This window comes from Catharus ustulatus, chromosome 1, assembly GCF_009819885.2.
Source record: "Catharus ustulatus isolate bCatUst1 chromosome 1, bCatUst1.pri.v2, whole genome shotgun sequence".
Lineage (NCBI taxonomy): Eukaryota > Metazoa > Chordata > Aves > Passeriformes > Turdidae > Catharus > Catharus ustulatus.
In genome coordinates, this window is record NC_046221.1 from 165,283,009 (window position 1) to 165,298,467 (window position 15,459).

The following is a 15,459-nucleotide window of genomic DNA, read 5'->3' on the forward strand; positions in this document are numbered from 1 at the left end:
TGGTGTCGGTCAGGTCGCCTCTCTCCAGCTCCCCACCCCACAGCGCTGCTGCTTGGAGCCCCACGGCCCTGGCCCGTGGTAGCACTGCCCCGGAGCCCTGCTGGCCGCAGGGCCACCACCTGCACCGGGCTCAGGCACGGCTAGAGGCGGCTGCCTGGGCACGGGCACAGTGGCCAAACGGTAGGGATGTGAGGGGTGTGGAGCTGGGCGCAGGGGGTGCCGAGCACAGGGCGTGTGCCCTTGTCAGGGCAGCGCGGATGTGTGTTCACACTCAGGCTATGCAGCCCTGTGCTGCTGTGCTGTGCCCTAGACCCGTGTGCTGCTGTGCCCTCCAGCCGTGTGCTGCTGTGCTGTGCCCTAGACCCGTGTGCTGCTGTGCCCCTCCAGCCGTGTGCTGCTGTGCTGTGCCCCTAGATCCATGTGCTGCTGTACCCCTAGATCCTTGTGCTGCTGTGCCCTGCCCGTGTGCTGCTGTGCCCCTAGATCCGTGTGCTGCTGTGCCCCTAGATCCTTGTGCTGCTGTGCCCTCCAGCCGTGTGCTGCTGTGCTGTGCCCCTACAGCCGTGTGCCGCCGTGCCCCACAGCCGTGTGCTGCTGTGCCCCACAGCCGTGTGCTGCTGTGCCCCTCCAGCCGTGTGCTGCTGTGCCCTACAGCCGTGTGCTGCTGTGCCCCTAGATCCATGTGCTGCTGTGCCCCTAGATCCTTGTGCTGCCGTGCCCTCCAGCCGTGTGCTGCCGTGCCCCACAGCCGTGTGCTGCTGTGCTGTGCCCTGTCCGTGTGCTGCTGTGCCCATACAGCCGTGTGCTGCTGTGCCCATACAGCCGTGTGCTGCTGTGCCCATACAGCCGTGTGCTGCTGTGCCCCTACAGCCGTGTGCTGCTGTGCTGTGCCCTCCAGCCGTGTGCTGCTGTGCCCCTCCAGCCGTGTGCTACTGTGCCCCTAGATCCATGTGCTGCTGTGCTGTGCCCCTCCAGCCGTGTGCTGCTGTGCCCCTCCAGCCGTGTGCTGCTGTGCCCCTCCAGCCGTGTGCTGCTGTGCCCCACAGCCGTGTGCTGCTGTGCCCCTAGATCCATGTGCTGCTGTACCCCTAGATCCGTGTGCTGCTGTGCCCTGCCCGTGTGCTGCTGTGCCCTGCCCGTGTGCTGCTGTGCCCTGCCCGGGCACGGAGCCGCAGCGGGAGCAGAGCACCGGGGGCTGCCGCAGCCCCCTCCTCGCCGCCCCGCGCGCAGCCCCTCGCCGGCTCCTTTTGTTCGAGGCCTGGCCGGCACACGGGCTCCCTCGGCACACATGACGGCACAAACTGAAAGGGCCATTCATCCCGGCCCCGGCGCAGACAAAGCCGGGGCCGCACAGAAACCCACCCAGCTCCTGGGATCTGAGGCTGTGGATTCCAGCCGACCGCTCCCGCCCGGTGCCCCGCGCCGGGCTCCCCTGCCCGGGGCGCCCGTGCCACCCCGAGCCCGGTACCTGGGGCTGCGGAGCGTGCCGGGCGAGCTGCCGGCGGGCGCGGGGGACGGAGGTGGCGAGTGGCTCTGGTGAAAGGGCTGGATCCTCATCCCCTGCGCAGTCCTGCCAGGCGGGGCTCTGTGGGTGCTCCGGGGTGCCCGGGGTACTTCGGGGCTGAGCCCCGCGCTGGGTACCCGGTGCTGGCGGTGGGAGGCTCCGGAGCCGTGCGGGGAGGGTGATGCGGAGCCGCTGCAGGACGGAGCGGAGCCGCCGAGGCCCTGGCAGATGCTAATTCCCGGCAGCGTCTCTGGCAGCAGACAAAGCCCCCGGCCCCGCCGCTCCCAGGAGACCCCAGGGAGCCCCATCCATCAGCGCGGCCGACGCGCCTGCAGCGGCCCCCCGGCTCCCGGGGCCCAGCAAGGGGCACCCGTGCGGCTCGGTGGGGCAGGACCCCCGACCTGGGGCTGGGGGGCGATGGGGCTCGCACCACGGGCAGGAGCAGCCCCCGGCTGCCCCCTGGTCCCCCCAGCACTCGGTGGGGCAGCGAAGGGGTTCTGGGGAGCCAGGCCTGCAGCAGCCTGGCTCTCAGGGTGGGCTTCACTTCAGCATCTTAGCATCCTGCCTGGCCCCCACAGCCCAGCCTGCTCCACTGAGCCCCCCTGGGCCCTTGGGTGGGGGGTCCCCGCACCCAAAGGGCCCCAGGGAATGGGGCTTAGCCCCTCAGTGGCCACAGCATCCACTGCCTGGGGGTCAGAGCCGGGTGGGGGGGAACCCCAGAGCTGGAGGGGCTGTGGGGCTGTGACACCGGGGAGCTGTGACATCGGCGGGCTATGACACCGCGGGGGGGTGTGACACTGGGGGGGCTGTGACACCGCAGGGCCGTGCTGTCCTGGGGCTCAGTGTGAGGCAGCACAGCCCGTGCTGGTACCGGTGCAGGTGCCGGTTTCAGTGCTGGTGCAGGTGCTGAGGCAGGTGCAGGGGCAGCAGCAGGTGCTGGTTAGAGCACGGAGCTGGAACAGGTGCCTGTGCAGGTACTGGTGCTGGTGTCAGTACAGGTGTCGGTGTCAGTACAGGTGTTGGTGCTGGTGTCGGTATAGGTGTTGGTGTCCGTACAGGTGCTGGTGCCTGTGCCAGTACAGGTGCCAGTGTCGGTACAGGTGTTGGTGCAGGTACTGGTGCCGGTGCTACTCTCGGTACAGGTGCCAGTGCCAGTACAGGTGTCGGTGCTGGTGTCAGTACAGGTGCTGGTGTTGGTACAGGTGTCGATACAGGTGCTGGTTCTGGTGCAGGTACTGGTGCCGGTGCTGGTGTCGGTACAGGTGCCAGTGCCTGTGCAGGTGTTGGTACCGGTGTCGGTGTCAGTGCAGGTGCTGGTTCTGGTGCAGGTGCTGGTGCCGGCGCTGCTCTCGGTACAGATGCCGGTGTCAGTACAGGTGTCAGCACAGGTGCCAGTATCAGTACAGGTGCTGGTGCCAGTGTCAGCACAGGTGTCGGTGTCAGTACAGGTGCCGGTGTCAGTAGAGGTGTCAGTGCAGGTGCTGGTTCTGGTGCAGGTACTGGTGCCGGTGCTGGTGTCGGTACAGGTGCCGGTGCCAGTACAGGTGCCAGTGTCCGTACAGGTGTTGGTACAGGTGTCGGTGTCAGTACAGGTGCTGGTGTTGGTACAGGTGTCGGTGTCAGTGCAGGTGCTGGTTCTGGTACAGGTACTGGTGCCGGCGCTGCTCTCGGTACAGATGCCGGTGCCGGGGCCAGCGCGGGGTGCGGGCTGCCGCCCCCCCGGGGCCAGCGCGGGGCGGGCGATGGGCCGGCGCCGCCCCTCCCCCGCGGGATGGCTGCGGGGCCCCGGGGGTTTCCCCGGTAACGGCGGCGCTCGGCTCCCGGAGGGTTAACGGGGGCGGCGGTGTGTCCGGGGTCAGCGCAGCCCCGCCGAGCCGAGCCGGGCCGCTGCCGGTGCGGGGGTCTCCGCCCGGTGCCCCCCGCGCTCCCCCCGCGCCGCGGGCGCGCCGCACAAAGGCGGCGGGGCCGGGGCGGCGGTAACGGGGACCGAGTCTCCCCCCGCCGCCTCCGCCCCGCTCCCCCGCTCCTCCCGGGACGGGAACGGCGGCGGCGGCGCCCCCGGCCCGGCCCCATGGACGCCCGAAGCCGCCGAGGGGTGAGTGCGGGGCGGGGGCTGCGGAGCGCGCGGCGCCGGGCGGGGTCCGTGTCCCGCAGCCCCTCCCGGGGCGGGTGGCGCGGGTCGGGGTCTCCCCGGGTCACCGCGGCCCCACCCGCCCGTGCGGGACCGCGACACGCGGGGAGGGGGTGCGGGGGGAGCCCGCGGGGGGCGCCCACAGCGGTGCGTGTGTGCGACCCTGCTGGGGATGGGCGTGCGGGGGTCGCGCCCGTGAGCGTGGGGGGCTCGGTGCCCACGCTTGGGTGCGTGTGGGGCGCGCTCCCCACGCGTGTGCGGGGCTGCCACAGGTGTGTGTCGTGTCGTGTCACACGCGGCCCTGACGGCGACACCCCCATCCCCCGAGCGGGGGGGCGAGAGTGGGGTCTGCGTGCCGGGGGGTGCAGGCACACGGGTGGGAGCGAGTGTGTGTGTGCACACGGGTGTTTGTGTTTGTACACGTGTGTCTGTGTGTGTTTGTGTGCACGTGTGTGTGTTTACACACGGTTTGTGTGTGTGAGTTTGTGTGTGTTTGTGTGTACACACGTGTTTGTGTGTTTCTGTGTGTGTTTGTGTATTTGTGTTCGTTTCTGTGCATTTGTGTGCACACACGTGTTCATATTTGTGTTTCTGTGTGTTTGTGTGCACACACGTGCGTTAGCGTGTAGGCTTGTGTGTGTTTCTGTGTATTTGTGTGTGTTTGTGTATTTGTTTCTGTGTGTTTCTCTGTGTGTTTCTGTGTGTTTGCACACACGTGAGTTTGTGTGTAGGTTTGTGTGTTTCTGTGTATTTGTGTGTCTGTGTGCACACACGTGTGTGTTTCTGTGTGTCTGTGTGCACACACGTGTGTGTTTCTGTGTGTCTGTGTGTCTGTGTGCACACACGTGTGTGTTTCTGTGTGTTTCTGTGTGTTTCTGTGTGCACACACGTGTGTGTTTCTGTGTGTCTGTGTGCACACACGTGTGTGTTTCTGTGTGTCTGTGTGTCTGTGTGCACACACGTGTGTGTTTCTGTGTGTTTCTGTGTGTTTCTGTGTGCACACACGTGCCCAGGCCCGGCTGGGATCTCGGGGCTCGCAGCCCTGCGGCTGCACTGGGGCTGGGGTGGCCACCGTGGGAGGGTCCTGCCGGGTCACGCCGGGGATTTATGGCTGCGGCAGAGCTCGCAGGGCGGGAGGGGCCCCCTGCCCGTCCCCTGCCTGTCCCCTGCCCGCCCCCAGCCCTCACCCCCGTCCCCCGGGCAGATGCTCCTCTCTCGCGGCTCCTCCTTAATCCAACGGCACAAGGCGATGCCGGGCGGGAGCATCTGTCTGTCCGTGCCGAGACGCGTGGGACAGACCCCGGGCACTGCCGGGGGGTCCCTCGGGGTCCCCTCCCTCCGCCAGGCCCCGGTGACAGCCAGCGTCCCGCCTCCGTGTCCCGGTACCCTTTACCAGGGGAGCGGGACCCCCAACACCGGAGCCCAGCGGAGCGGGGGGGTTCACCCGAGCGCAGACCGGCACCCGGGGGTCCCGGTAACGCAATCCCCTGCTCCTTGCAGGCCGGGATTTGAGGCGGGGGCCCGGCGCCCGCGCCATGGGGAACTCGGTGAGCCGGCCCAGCTGCCTGGGCGAGAAGAGCCGGCGGCCGGAGCAGCTCCTGCGGGAGCCGGGGCTGGACGCGGGGCAGCCGGCGGCCGAAAGCGGCACGGAGGCCTGGCCGGCGCTGCTGGAGAAGGCGCCGGTGCCGGTGGAGAACGGCTGGAGCCCGGGGCCCGGGGCCGTGGCCGGCAGCCCGGTGCTGAGGCGCAGCCGGTCCGAGGTGGCGGTGCAGAACGGGGCTGCAGCTGCAGCTCCCGTCAGGGCGCAGGTGGGGGGCGCAGCCTGGACCCCCCCCCGAGCCAGCGTCCCCCGCAACACCTGGTCCTGGAAGCCTGTCACCACGCGGGAGGTGACGGAGGTGACGGAGGTGACGGAGACCATCGTGACCGAGATCGTGGAGGTGACCGAGTACCCGGCGGGGGAGAAGGGCGAGCCCGTGGTCACCCGCACGGTCACGGTGCTGACGGAGTGCGTGGGGGAGCTCGCTGCTGCCGCCTGCGCCGGACACACGGATGCCGCTGAGGTGACCGACGGACAGAGAGCCTCGCTGGGAGGGCCCTGTGCCACCACCGGAGTTGTTTTCTCCACAGCGAGTCTTGACCTTCGTGTGCCTTGGCCAGGGCTCGTGTGGAGCTGCTGTCTGTGCGCTGGTGTGGGCTGGGCCGGGGGCACCCCTCGTGCTGGGCACCCAGCCTGGTTCCCCGGCCCCCAGCCCCCTCCCCTCAGCTTTGGCTGGTGGGGGCCGTGGGCCTGGAGGGGTCTGAGCAGCGCAGGGCGCGCAGCCCCCGCCTTGGGGAGCCCTGGGGAGAACCCCACGGGCTGGACAGGGTCCCACTGTCCCCGCTGTCACCTCAGGGAGAGGGCAGGGTGTGGGGGCCGCTGCCCACCCCCACGGCTGCCCGCACGGGCACGGCCATGGCTCAGCCACCTCTCCCCACAGGTGTCCTCACGGGCTGTCCCCGTCCCGGAGGAGGCAGCGGAGCGGGGCCAGGAGACGCTGGAGCGGCTGCTGGCCTGGGTGGCCGACATGGAGGAGCTGGTGAGGAACCAGAAGCCGCCGTCGGCGGAGGCCAAGGTGGTGAAGGCGCAGCTGGAGGAGCAGAAGGTCAGCAGGGCGTGTCCCGCCCACGCCAGCCCGGCCCGGGGATTAGGGGGCCCGGGTTCAAGCTGTGCCCAGCTGGGAGGGGGGCACGGGGGTGCCCAGCTCAGCGCGGCGTCCCCGGCCCCGCAGCTCCTGAAGCGCCTGCTGGAGGAACGGAGGCCGCGGGTGGAGCTCGTCCTGCAGGACAGGCTGGCGGCACAGGGCTCTGCCGAGGGCGGCCTCGGCGAGAGGTGGGACAAGCTGATGCACGAGGCTGAAGCCAGGTGGGTCAGGGGCTGTGCCCTCATCGCCAGACTGGCATCCCCACCCTGCTCTGCCCGCTGGTGTCCCCCTGTGACGCCCTGATGTCGCTGTGCTCTGCCCCACTGGGGCCACCCCGATGGAGGGACCGTGCCCGTGGCACCTCTGGGGCTGCACAGGAGCAGCGGGTCCGGGGCTGTCCCCTTCTGTGGGGACACTGGCCTTGCTGTGACCCTTTGGGAGGGGCACGGGCACCCGGGGAGGGGCAGGGGGTCCCCTGGCTGGCATCTCTGTCTCGGGGACCGTCCCTGCCCGGCTCACCCAGCCCTCCTGGCGCAGGTACGGCTGCCTGGAGCGCATCCTGCCCGCAGCCCAGGGCTTCCAGGAGGCCGTGGACGCCTTCCAGGAGTGGCTCGGTGCCACGGAGCGGCAGCTGGCCCAGCTCTGGCGCGCCGATGGCTGCGTGGGCCGCGTGCAGGACGCCCACCAGCAGACCCAGGTGGGCGCAGGTCGGGCGTGGGGTGGGCACAGGGTGGGCACAGGCGCCTGTGTCACCGCTGGTCACTGCTGCAGGCCCTCTGTGAGGAGATCCGCGGGCGGCTGGGAGAGCTGGATGGCGCCCTGGAGAGCGGGCAGCGCGTCCTGGAGATGGTGACAGGCGAGTGGCAGCGGCTGGGAGTGGTGGCCGCAGGGCCAGGACCGTGGGGCTTGGGGTGGGAGGAGCAGCCCAGGTCAGCAAGGGGATCCCTGGGGGTCCTTGGGGTGCGCTGCTCCCCACTGGGAGTGGTGTGAGGGGCAGAGAGCACCCGTGGGATGCAGAGGGACCAGGGCAGAGCCTGGGGGACAGGCCGTGGTGGGACAGCCTTCAGTGGTGGGGAGCTGGCCAGAGCTGGGTCTCGCTGGCCAGAGCTGGGTCTGGGAGCAGCAGGAGCAGGGGGAGCGGAGGGGAAAGCTCAGGACAGAGTGATGGAGGCTGGAAGCTGTGGCCAGTTCCATGTCCAGGGATGCCAGCACGGTGGCACTGATGCTGGTGTCACCCTGCCGCAGGGGAGGAGGCCCAGCTGACCCAGGAGAAGATGGAGTCGCTGAGGATGCGGTACCTGATCGTGGGCCAGAGCAGCGCTGACACCGCGCACCGCCTGGGGCAGACCCTGGAGGCCTCGTCCCGCCTGGGCACGGCCCCTGAGGACTTGGCACTGTGGCTGAGCCGCATGGAGAAGGAGCTGGGCGAGCTGGAGAGCCAGCAGGACGGCCAGGAGCCCTCAGTCACGGCCAGCGACAGGGAGAAGGTGTGGGACACTGAGCCCCTCCCCAACACTGTTGGTCCGGGTGGGACGTGATGGGGTGTGGCAGGGTCCTGTGGGATGTGCTGCGTGTCCTGGTGCATTCACACATCCCTCGGTGCATTCACACCCCCCTGGCTCACGCCTGCCCCTCTGCTGCAGTTTGAGCAGGTGCTGGACTCGCAGCTCGCCCGCGTGGCTGGGCTGGGCGAGCGGCTGGACGAGATCGGCCGCGTACAGCTCGACGCCGAGGCGCTCCGCTCGCAGCTCTCCGAGCAGAAGGTGGGTCCTGCAGCAGCGCCCGGGGGTCCCGGGGGCGCTGCCCTGGCACCCCCAGGACCCGGCACCCAGCTGCGGCTCCGTTGCAGCTGCTCTCCGCCGAGATCCTGCACTGCCGGGGCCTGGCCGAGCGCCTGCTGGGCTTCTCGGAGCCGCTGCTGCGCTGCTGCCCCGAGCCCCTGCGGCTGCGCCTCCAGGTGAGCTGGGAGGGAGCCCGGGGGACGCTGCCAGCACCCAGCGGTGGCCGTGCCCGTGTCCCCGGCCACGCCGTGACCGCCGGTCCCCCACAGCCGTCGGTGCAGGCGCTGCGGGAGCGCACGGAGCAGCTGTCCCTGCGCAGCGGCGCCTGTGCCGTGCAGCTGGAGCACGCCCAGTCCCTGCTCGCCCAGTTCTCCGAGGCCCTGGAGGAGCTGCTGCCCTGGCTGGAGGAGACGCAGGCGCTGGGGGTGCAGCTCTCCCCCAACGCCATCAGCTACGAGGCCTTCAAGGAGCAGCAGGCGCTGCTGCAGGTGCGGGAGGGCAGGAGGGAGGGACTGGCTCGGTCACCGCGGAGCTTGGGAGCGGGGAGGTGACAGGATGGGGGTGGCATCGCCGCGGGGACATGGGCTGGGGCACCCGGGGAACGGGAGTGCTCTGGGAGCAGCAGCACGCATCCCTGTGGGGTGCACCCCACGGGGCACATCCCACCCATGGGGCACATCCCACCCCAATGCGCCCATGGGGCAAATCCCCCCCAATTCACCCACGGCTCCTCCTGCCCCCAGAGCCTGCGGGAGGCCATCGCCGAGCACCGGCCGCTGGTGGGGAAGCTGCAGCGCGTGTCGGGGCAGCTGCTGGAGCTGAGCCCCGAGCAGGGAGCGCCGTTCCAGCGGCGCTGGCAGGAGCTGGACGAGCAGTACGGCCTGATCCGAGAGCGTGTGCGCCAGGCCGCGGCTCTGCTGGAGGATGCCCTGCCGCGGTACAGCCAGGTAAGGGGCTGGCACTGCCCTGGCGCTTCCCGGCGCGCCGTGCCCTCGAGTCACCGCCTGCTCCGCAGCTCTCGGAGCGCATGGATCTGCTGCTGGAGTGCCTGGAGCGGCTGCAGAGCCGGCTGCAGAGCCAGCCCCCCGTCCGCGGTGACACAGCGCACTTGAGGGAGCAGATCCGCGAGAACAGCCTGGCCCTGGGCGAGCTGGAGAAGCTCGGGGTGGCCCTGGAGGGCATCCGAGCCCAGGGCGAGGAGCTGCTGGCCGCCATGCAGGGGCTCAGCTCCGACGCCGCGGCCAGAGGTACCGGCACGGAGGGGACCCGTGTCCCTGTGGGGCTGTGGGGTGCCCCGAGCAGCGCCCTGAGCCAGCTGTGCCCGCAGGGATCCAGGAGCGCACGGCACAGCTGCTGGAGCAGTGGGGCTCCCTGCGCGGCCGCTGCCAGGAGCGGGAGCGCTGGCTCCGGGAGCTGCTGGCGCTGGCCGAGCGCTTCTGGCACGGCCTGTCGGAGCTGGCCCTGGCACTCGGCGACACCCAGCAGCTCGTGCTGGGGCTGGAGGAGGCGGGGGGCGAGCCCGAGGCCATCCGCACGCGGCTGCGCACCATGCAGGTACGGCTGGGCAGGGGCGGGGTGGGCAGTCCTTGGAGTGGGCAGTGCCGTGGGCAGTGCCATGGACAGCCCCTGGTGTGGGCAGTGCTCTGGGCAGTGCCCTGGCACCCCCCTGACCCCTGCCCTGCCCTGCCCAGGCGCTGCGGGAGGACATCGATGCCCTGCAGGGCGAGCTGGACACGCTGGGCACTCTGGGCGTGGAGCTGATGGCCTCGTGCGGGGACCCCGACAAGCCGGATGTCACCAAGAGCCTGGACGATGTGAGTGGCACCAGGCACGGTCCTGGGGGCTTCTGTGCCACCTGCGGGGGTGGCATGTCCCCAATGTCCAGCAGAGCCAGAGTGGCACCCCCAGACCCCCCTCAGTGCCACTGACCCCCACACAGCTGCACTGATCCTGTGCCTGGGCACTGCCAGGGTCTCTCTGACCCCAGGTCTGGGTGTCCCTGTGGTGCCACCCCCGTATCCAGGGACTCCCAGGGTGTCTCTGACCCCCCAGGTCCCTGCAGTGCCACCCCCGTGTCCCAGCCACCTCCCTGGCCCCAGTGTCCCCCACACCCTGCACCCCCGGAGCACTGCTGGTCTCTGCTCACCCTGCCCCATTCGTCCTGTCCCCCTGTCCCTGCTGTGCCACCACTGACCCCGTGCCCTGCTCACGCTGACCCCCCTGTCCTGTCCCCCTGTCCCCCCGTGCCCTGTCCCCGCCGTGCCACCACTGACCCCTGTGCCCTGCCCACCCTCATTCTCCTGTCCCCCTGTCTTGTCCCCCTGTCCCCCCGTGCCCTGTCCCCACCGTGCCACCGCTGCCCCCATGTCCTGCCCACCCTCTCCCCCTGTTCCTGACCCCTGTACCCCCGTGCCCTGCCCACCCTGACCGCTTGTCCTGTCCCCCTGTCCCCCTGTCCCTGTCCCCGGGTGCCACCGCTGTCCCCGTGCCCGCAGCTCTACGCATCCTGGCACGGCCTGAGCCGGGTGTGGACAGAGCGGAACGGGCGCCTCGAGGAGCAGCTCCAGGCCGCCCTCAGCTACCAGGACACCATGCAGGTGGGCACATCGGGCACGTCCCCCCCCCGGGAGGGCTGTGCCACCCTCCTGTGCCCGCTCAGGGGTGTGAGGGGCCACCACGGTGCCCCCAACGCCCCGTCCTGGCTGTGCCCAGCGGCTGCTGGAGTGGCTGGACACGGCCGAGCTGCGCATGGCCGAGGAGTTCCTGCTCGGAGGGGACCTGGACGTGGTGCAGCAGCAGCTGGCAGAGCTCAAGGTGCCACCGTGTGCCCTGTCCCGGGGCTGGCAGGGGCTGGGAGGGCTCCAGGTGCAGGGGGGTGGCAGGGTGGGCAGTGCCAGTGCCCCAGGGCTGGGCGCTGGGGGGACAGGTCCTGCCTGGGGTGGCCAAATCCTGCCTGGGGTGGCCAAATCCTGTTCCCAACAAGTCCTTGAGGGGGTTGGGCAGAGCAGCAGCTCAGGGCCCAGGTGCCAGGGGGTGCCATGGGGTGCCAAGGGGCACCATGGGACCAGGCGTGGGGCCGGGGTCACTGAGCCCAGGCTGGCACCCGCAGGAGTTCAAGCGCGAGCTGTACCAGTGCAAGGTGGACGTGGAGAGCCTGCGGCACCAGGCGGGCACCGGGCACCCCCCGGGCACGCTCGGCGACTTCCGGCAGCGCTGGGACCACCTGGAGGAGGAGATGGTCAGCCGGCAGGTGGGCACGGCACGGGGGGCACGGGGAGGGCACTGGGAGGGAACTGGGAGGGAGCTGGGTGAGCACTGGGTGGGAGCTGGGAGGGCACTGGGATGGTGCTGGGAGTGCACTGGTGGGCACTGGGCACTCTGTGAGCACTGGGATGGCACGGGTGGGCACTGGTCACTCTATGAGCACTGGGTGACACTGGGAGGTCACTGGGTGGCACTGGGATGGCCCAGGAGGGCACTGGTGGGCAGTGGGCACTCTGTGAGCACTGGGATGGCACGGGTGGGCACTGGGATGGCACAGGGTGGCGCTGGTCACTCTAAGAGCACTGGGTGACACTGGGAGGTCACTGGGTGGCACTGGGATGGCACTGGGATGGCACAGGTGACTCTGTCACACCCCACTCCCCCTGTCCCACCCCAGCACCAGCTGGAGGCGGCGCTGCTCGGCCTGGGGCAGTTCCAGCACCAGCTGCAGGAGCTGCTGCAGTGGCTGAGCCGCACCCGGGAGCGGCTGCAGGACCCCGCGCCCCTGCGCGCCGACCTGCAGGGCTGCGAGATCGAGCTGGCCAAGCACCGGGTGAGGGACACGGGGACACGGGGGGGCACAGCCAGGGTGGCACTGCCAGGGCGGGTGTGCTGGGAGTGGCACATCAGGGTGGGTGTGCTGTGGTGGCGCTCCAGGGTGGGTGCCCCGGGGGTCTGGCACCCCAAGGTGGATGTCCCCTCTGTCCCCTCAGTCCCCTCTGTCCCCTGTCCCGTCTGTCCCCTCTATCCCTGTCCTCTCTGTCCCTGTCCCCTCTGCACCTATCCTGGCCACCCCTGTGCTGGGTGTCCCCAGCTTGGGGACACCCAGGGGTGCCCTCCTTGCCTTGGGGGTCCCCTCAATCCCCAGTGCTGCGGTGCCAGGGGTCTGTGGGCAGCAGAGGTGTTGGGGTGAGAGGCTGGGCAGGGTGTGGGGTGTGGGATTTGGGGTGTGGGATTTGAGGAGCAGCGACCCCAGTGTGACCCCCCTTCCCCCCAGGTGCTCCGCACCGATGTGATGTCCCACGCCCGCACGGTGCAGTCGGTGACCGAGGCCGGGCAGGGGCTGCTGCTCGCCAGCCTGGGCGATGGAGAGGAGGGGCTGCAGCGCAGCCTGCAGCAGCTGGGCCAGCACTGGGACCTGGTGCTGAGCCAGACCGAGAGCCGGCAGCTGGAGCTGGAGAACAACCTCAGCCAGGTACAGGGGGTCCTGGGGGGTCCTGGGACACCCCATTCCAGGGACACCCCATTCCAGGGACACCCCATTCCAGGGACACCCCTCCAGGGCAGGGCTGCAGCCGTCATGGGGGGCCAGCACTGAGCCCTGCCTCGCCCCCAGGTACAGGACATCACCCTGGAGATCACCGAGCTGCTGCAGTGGCTGGACCAGGTGGAGCTGCAGCTCTTCTGCTCCAAGCCGGCCTGGGGCCACCCGGATGCCACCAAAGAGAAGCTGAACGCACACCTGGTGAGAGGCAGCGCCAGCCTGGGCCCTGCTGCGGGACCTGGGAGGCTGTGGATCTCCTGGGGGCTGTGTGCCCCCAGATCCGCTCTCTCCAGCCTACTGGGCCAGGGTCCTTCCCTTCTGGCCCTGAGCTGTTCCAGCTCTGTAAGACAGAGCAGGAGCCGCCCTTGTCCTTGTCCTGAACCTGTTCCTGTCCCCTCTCCCTGTTCGCTGTGGTTGTCTCCCTTGTCCCCATCCCTGTCCACTGTCTACTTTACCTGACCCCTCCACATCATCATCCCTGTTTTCGTTCCCTGTTCCCGTTCCCTGTTCCCGTTCCCTGTTCCCGTTCCCTGTTCCCGTTCCCTGTTCCCGTTCCCTGTTCCCGTTCCCTGTTCCCGTTCCCTGTTCCCGTTCCCTTTCCCGTTCCCTTTCCCGTTGCCATTCCCGTTGCCATCCCCATTTCCCATCCCTCTCTGATGCCAATGCCTGTGCTGGCGGGCGCTGTCCCTCTGTCCCACCGTCCCTCCGTCCCTCTGTCCCTCCATCCCTCTGTCCGTCCATCCCCCTGTCCCTCCATCCCCCGTCCGTCTGTCCCTCCATCCCCCCATCCGTCTGTCCCTCTGTCCCTCCATCCCCCGTCCCTCTGTCCCTCCGTCCCTCTATCCCTCCATCCCCCGTCCATCTGTCCCTCCGTCCCTCCATCCCCGTCCGTCTGTCCCGCCGTGCAGGAGCTGTGCCGGGAGCTGGACGCTCGGGCCGGGCCGTACCGGGCGCTGCGGGAGCGGCTGCAGCGCCTGCTGGACTCGTGCAGCGCCGGCCGGCCCTGCAGCACCGAGCACAGCCTGCGCCTGCTGGAGCACAAGTGGGAGAGCGTCCAGGCCGAGGCCCAGGAGAGGAAGGTGAGCGGACTGGGAGTGCTGGGACACCCCCGGGGGGCTGTCCCTGATTGGAACGGGTCAGCAGCGCTGTGGGCTCATCCCCACGGGTGCCTGGCACTGCCCACAGGAGCGCCTGGCCGAGGGGCTGACAGTCAGCACCGAGTTCCACGGCTCGGCGCAGGAGCTGCTGCGCTGGGTGGCCCACGCCGAGGAGCTGCTGGGGTCCCCCGAGCCCCCCAGCTTCGTCCTGGACACCGTCACCGCCCAGATCCAGGAGCACAAGGTGGGGCGGGCACGGTGCCCCAGGGCTGGTTCGGGGTGCTGGGGTCTGCTCGAGGGGTCCTCCAGGAGGGGCACCTGCAGGGATCCCCCGGGATTGCTGCAAGGGGGATTTGTGTCCCCAGAGCAGTGGGGTCAGTGTGATCTGTGCCCCTGACCCACCTGTGCCCAGTGCTCCCTGTCCCACCCTGGCATGGGATGTGCCCAGTGCTCCCTGTTCCACCCTGACATGGGTTCCTGGTGCTCCCATTCTGGCACGGGTTCCCGGTGCACCCTGTCCTGCAACGGGTTCCTGGTGCTCCCTGTACCCCCTGGCACGGGTTCCTGGTGCTCCCATCCTGGCATGGGTTCCTGGTGCTCCCTGTTCACCCCTGGCATGGGTTCCTGGTGCTCCCTGTCCCATCAAGGCACAGGTTCCTGGTGCTCCCATCCTGGCACGAGTTCCTGGTGCTCCCTGTACCCCCTGGCACGGGTTCCTGGTGCTCCCCTCCTGGCACGGGTTGCTGGTGCTCCCTGTCCTGGCACGGGTTCCCGGTGCACCCTGTCCTGCAATGGGTTCCTGGTGCTCCCTGTACCCCCTGGCACGGGTTCCTGGTGCTCCCTGTCCCCTCCTGGCACGGGTTCCTGGTGCTCCCATTCTGGCACGGATTCCTGGTGCTCCCTCTCCCATCCTGGCATGGGTTCCTGGTGCTCCATGTCCTGTCCTGGCATGGGTTCCAGGTGCTCCCTGTCCCCTCCTGGCACGGGTTCCTGGTTCTCCATGTCCTGTCCTGGCATGGGTTCCAGGTGCTCTCTGTACCCCCTGGCACGGGTTCCTGGTGCTCCTGTCTTGGCACGGGTTCCTGGTGCTCCTGTCTTGGCACAGGTTCCTGGTGCTCCCTATCCTGGCACGGGTTCCAGGTGCTCCCTGTCCCCTCCTGGCACGGGTTCCTGGTGCTCCATGTCCCACCCTGGCACGGATTCCTGGTGCTCCCTGTCCCCCCCAGCACTCTCAGCTGTCCCCTCCCCGCAGGCCCTGGTGAAGGAGGCCAATGCCCAGGGGGAGAAGCTGGCCAGCCTGGAGGCCGTGGCCGCGCGCCTCAAGGATTTCAGCCGCAAGCAGGACGGGGCCGTCATCCAGAACCTGGTGCTGGCGGCCCGGGAGCGCCTGGGCAAGGTCCTGCAGCGGGCGGCCGAGCGCGGGGCGGTGCTGGAGGAGGCCCGAAAACGCAGCAAGCAGGTACTGGGACACAGCCCAGCACATGGGGACAAAGCCCAGCATATGGGGACAGGGCTCAGTACATGGGGGCAGGGCCCAGTACACTGGGACACAGCCCAGCACATGGGGGCAGGGCCCAGTATGTGGGGACAGGGCCCAGCACACAGGGAAAGGGCCCAGTACATGGGGACAGGGCCCAGTACGTGGGGACAGGACCCAGCACATGGGGACACGGCCCAGTACAAGGGGACAGGGCCCAGGACATTGGGACAGAGCCCAGTACGTGGGGACAGGGC

General features: G+C 69.5%; 2 protein-coding genes across 2 annotated transcripts in view; both read left to right on the plus strand.

Annotated features, from left to right (window-relative positions):
* Nucleotides 1-15,459, plus strand: part of LOC116999522 (NAD(P)(+)--arginine ADP-ribosyltransferase 2-like) — a 703,496-nt gene that overhangs the window by 553,214 nt on the left and 134,823 nt on the right. The gene's annotated exons all lie outside the window — the stretch shown is intronic.
* The window catches only part of PLEC (plectin), an 81,306-nt gene that overhangs the window by 55,626 nt on the left and 10,221 nt on the right, over nt 1-15,459 (plus strand). Inside the window, exons 40-63 of the mRNA XM_033065837.1 lie at nt 2,563-3,304; nt 4,649-5,017; nt 5,136-5,698; nt 6,116-6,280; nt 6,407-6,540; nt 6,857-7,016; nt 7,091-7,175; nt 7,565-7,806; nt 7,963-8,082; nt 8,169-8,276; nt 8,370-8,588; nt 8,844-9,047; nt 9,116-9,347; nt 9,428-9,654; nt 9,792-9,914; nt 10,596-10,697; nt 10,813-10,914; nt 11,210-11,350; nt 11,762-11,917; nt 12,362-12,559; nt 12,701-12,829; nt 13,537-13,707; nt 13,814-13,969; nt 14,978-15,184. Of these exons, the coding sequence (XP_032921728.1) occupies nt 2,563-3,304; nt 4,649-5,017; nt 5,136-5,698; nt 6,116-6,280; nt 6,407-6,540; nt 6,857-7,016; nt 7,091-7,175; nt 7,565-7,806; nt 7,963-8,082; nt 8,169-8,276; nt 8,370-8,588; nt 8,844-9,047; nt 9,116-9,347; nt 9,428-9,654; nt 9,792-9,914; nt 10,596-10,697; nt 10,813-10,914; nt 11,210-11,350; nt 11,762-11,917; nt 12,362-12,559; nt 12,701-12,829; nt 13,537-13,707; nt 13,814-13,969; nt 14,978-15,184 (5,055 nt within the window). The remainder of the gene's footprint in view (nt 1-2,562; nt 3,305-4,648; nt 5,018-5,135; nt 5,699-6,115; nt 6,281-6,406; nt 6,541-6,856; nt 7,017-7,090; nt 7,176-7,564; nt 7,807-7,962; nt 8,083-8,168; nt 8,277-8,369; nt 8,589-8,843; nt 9,048-9,115; nt 9,348-9,427; nt 9,655-9,791; nt 9,915-10,595; nt 10,698-10,812; nt 10,915-11,209; nt 11,351-11,761; nt 11,918-12,361; nt 12,560-12,700; nt 12,830-13,536; nt 13,708-13,813; nt 13,970-14,977; nt 15,185-15,459) is intronic.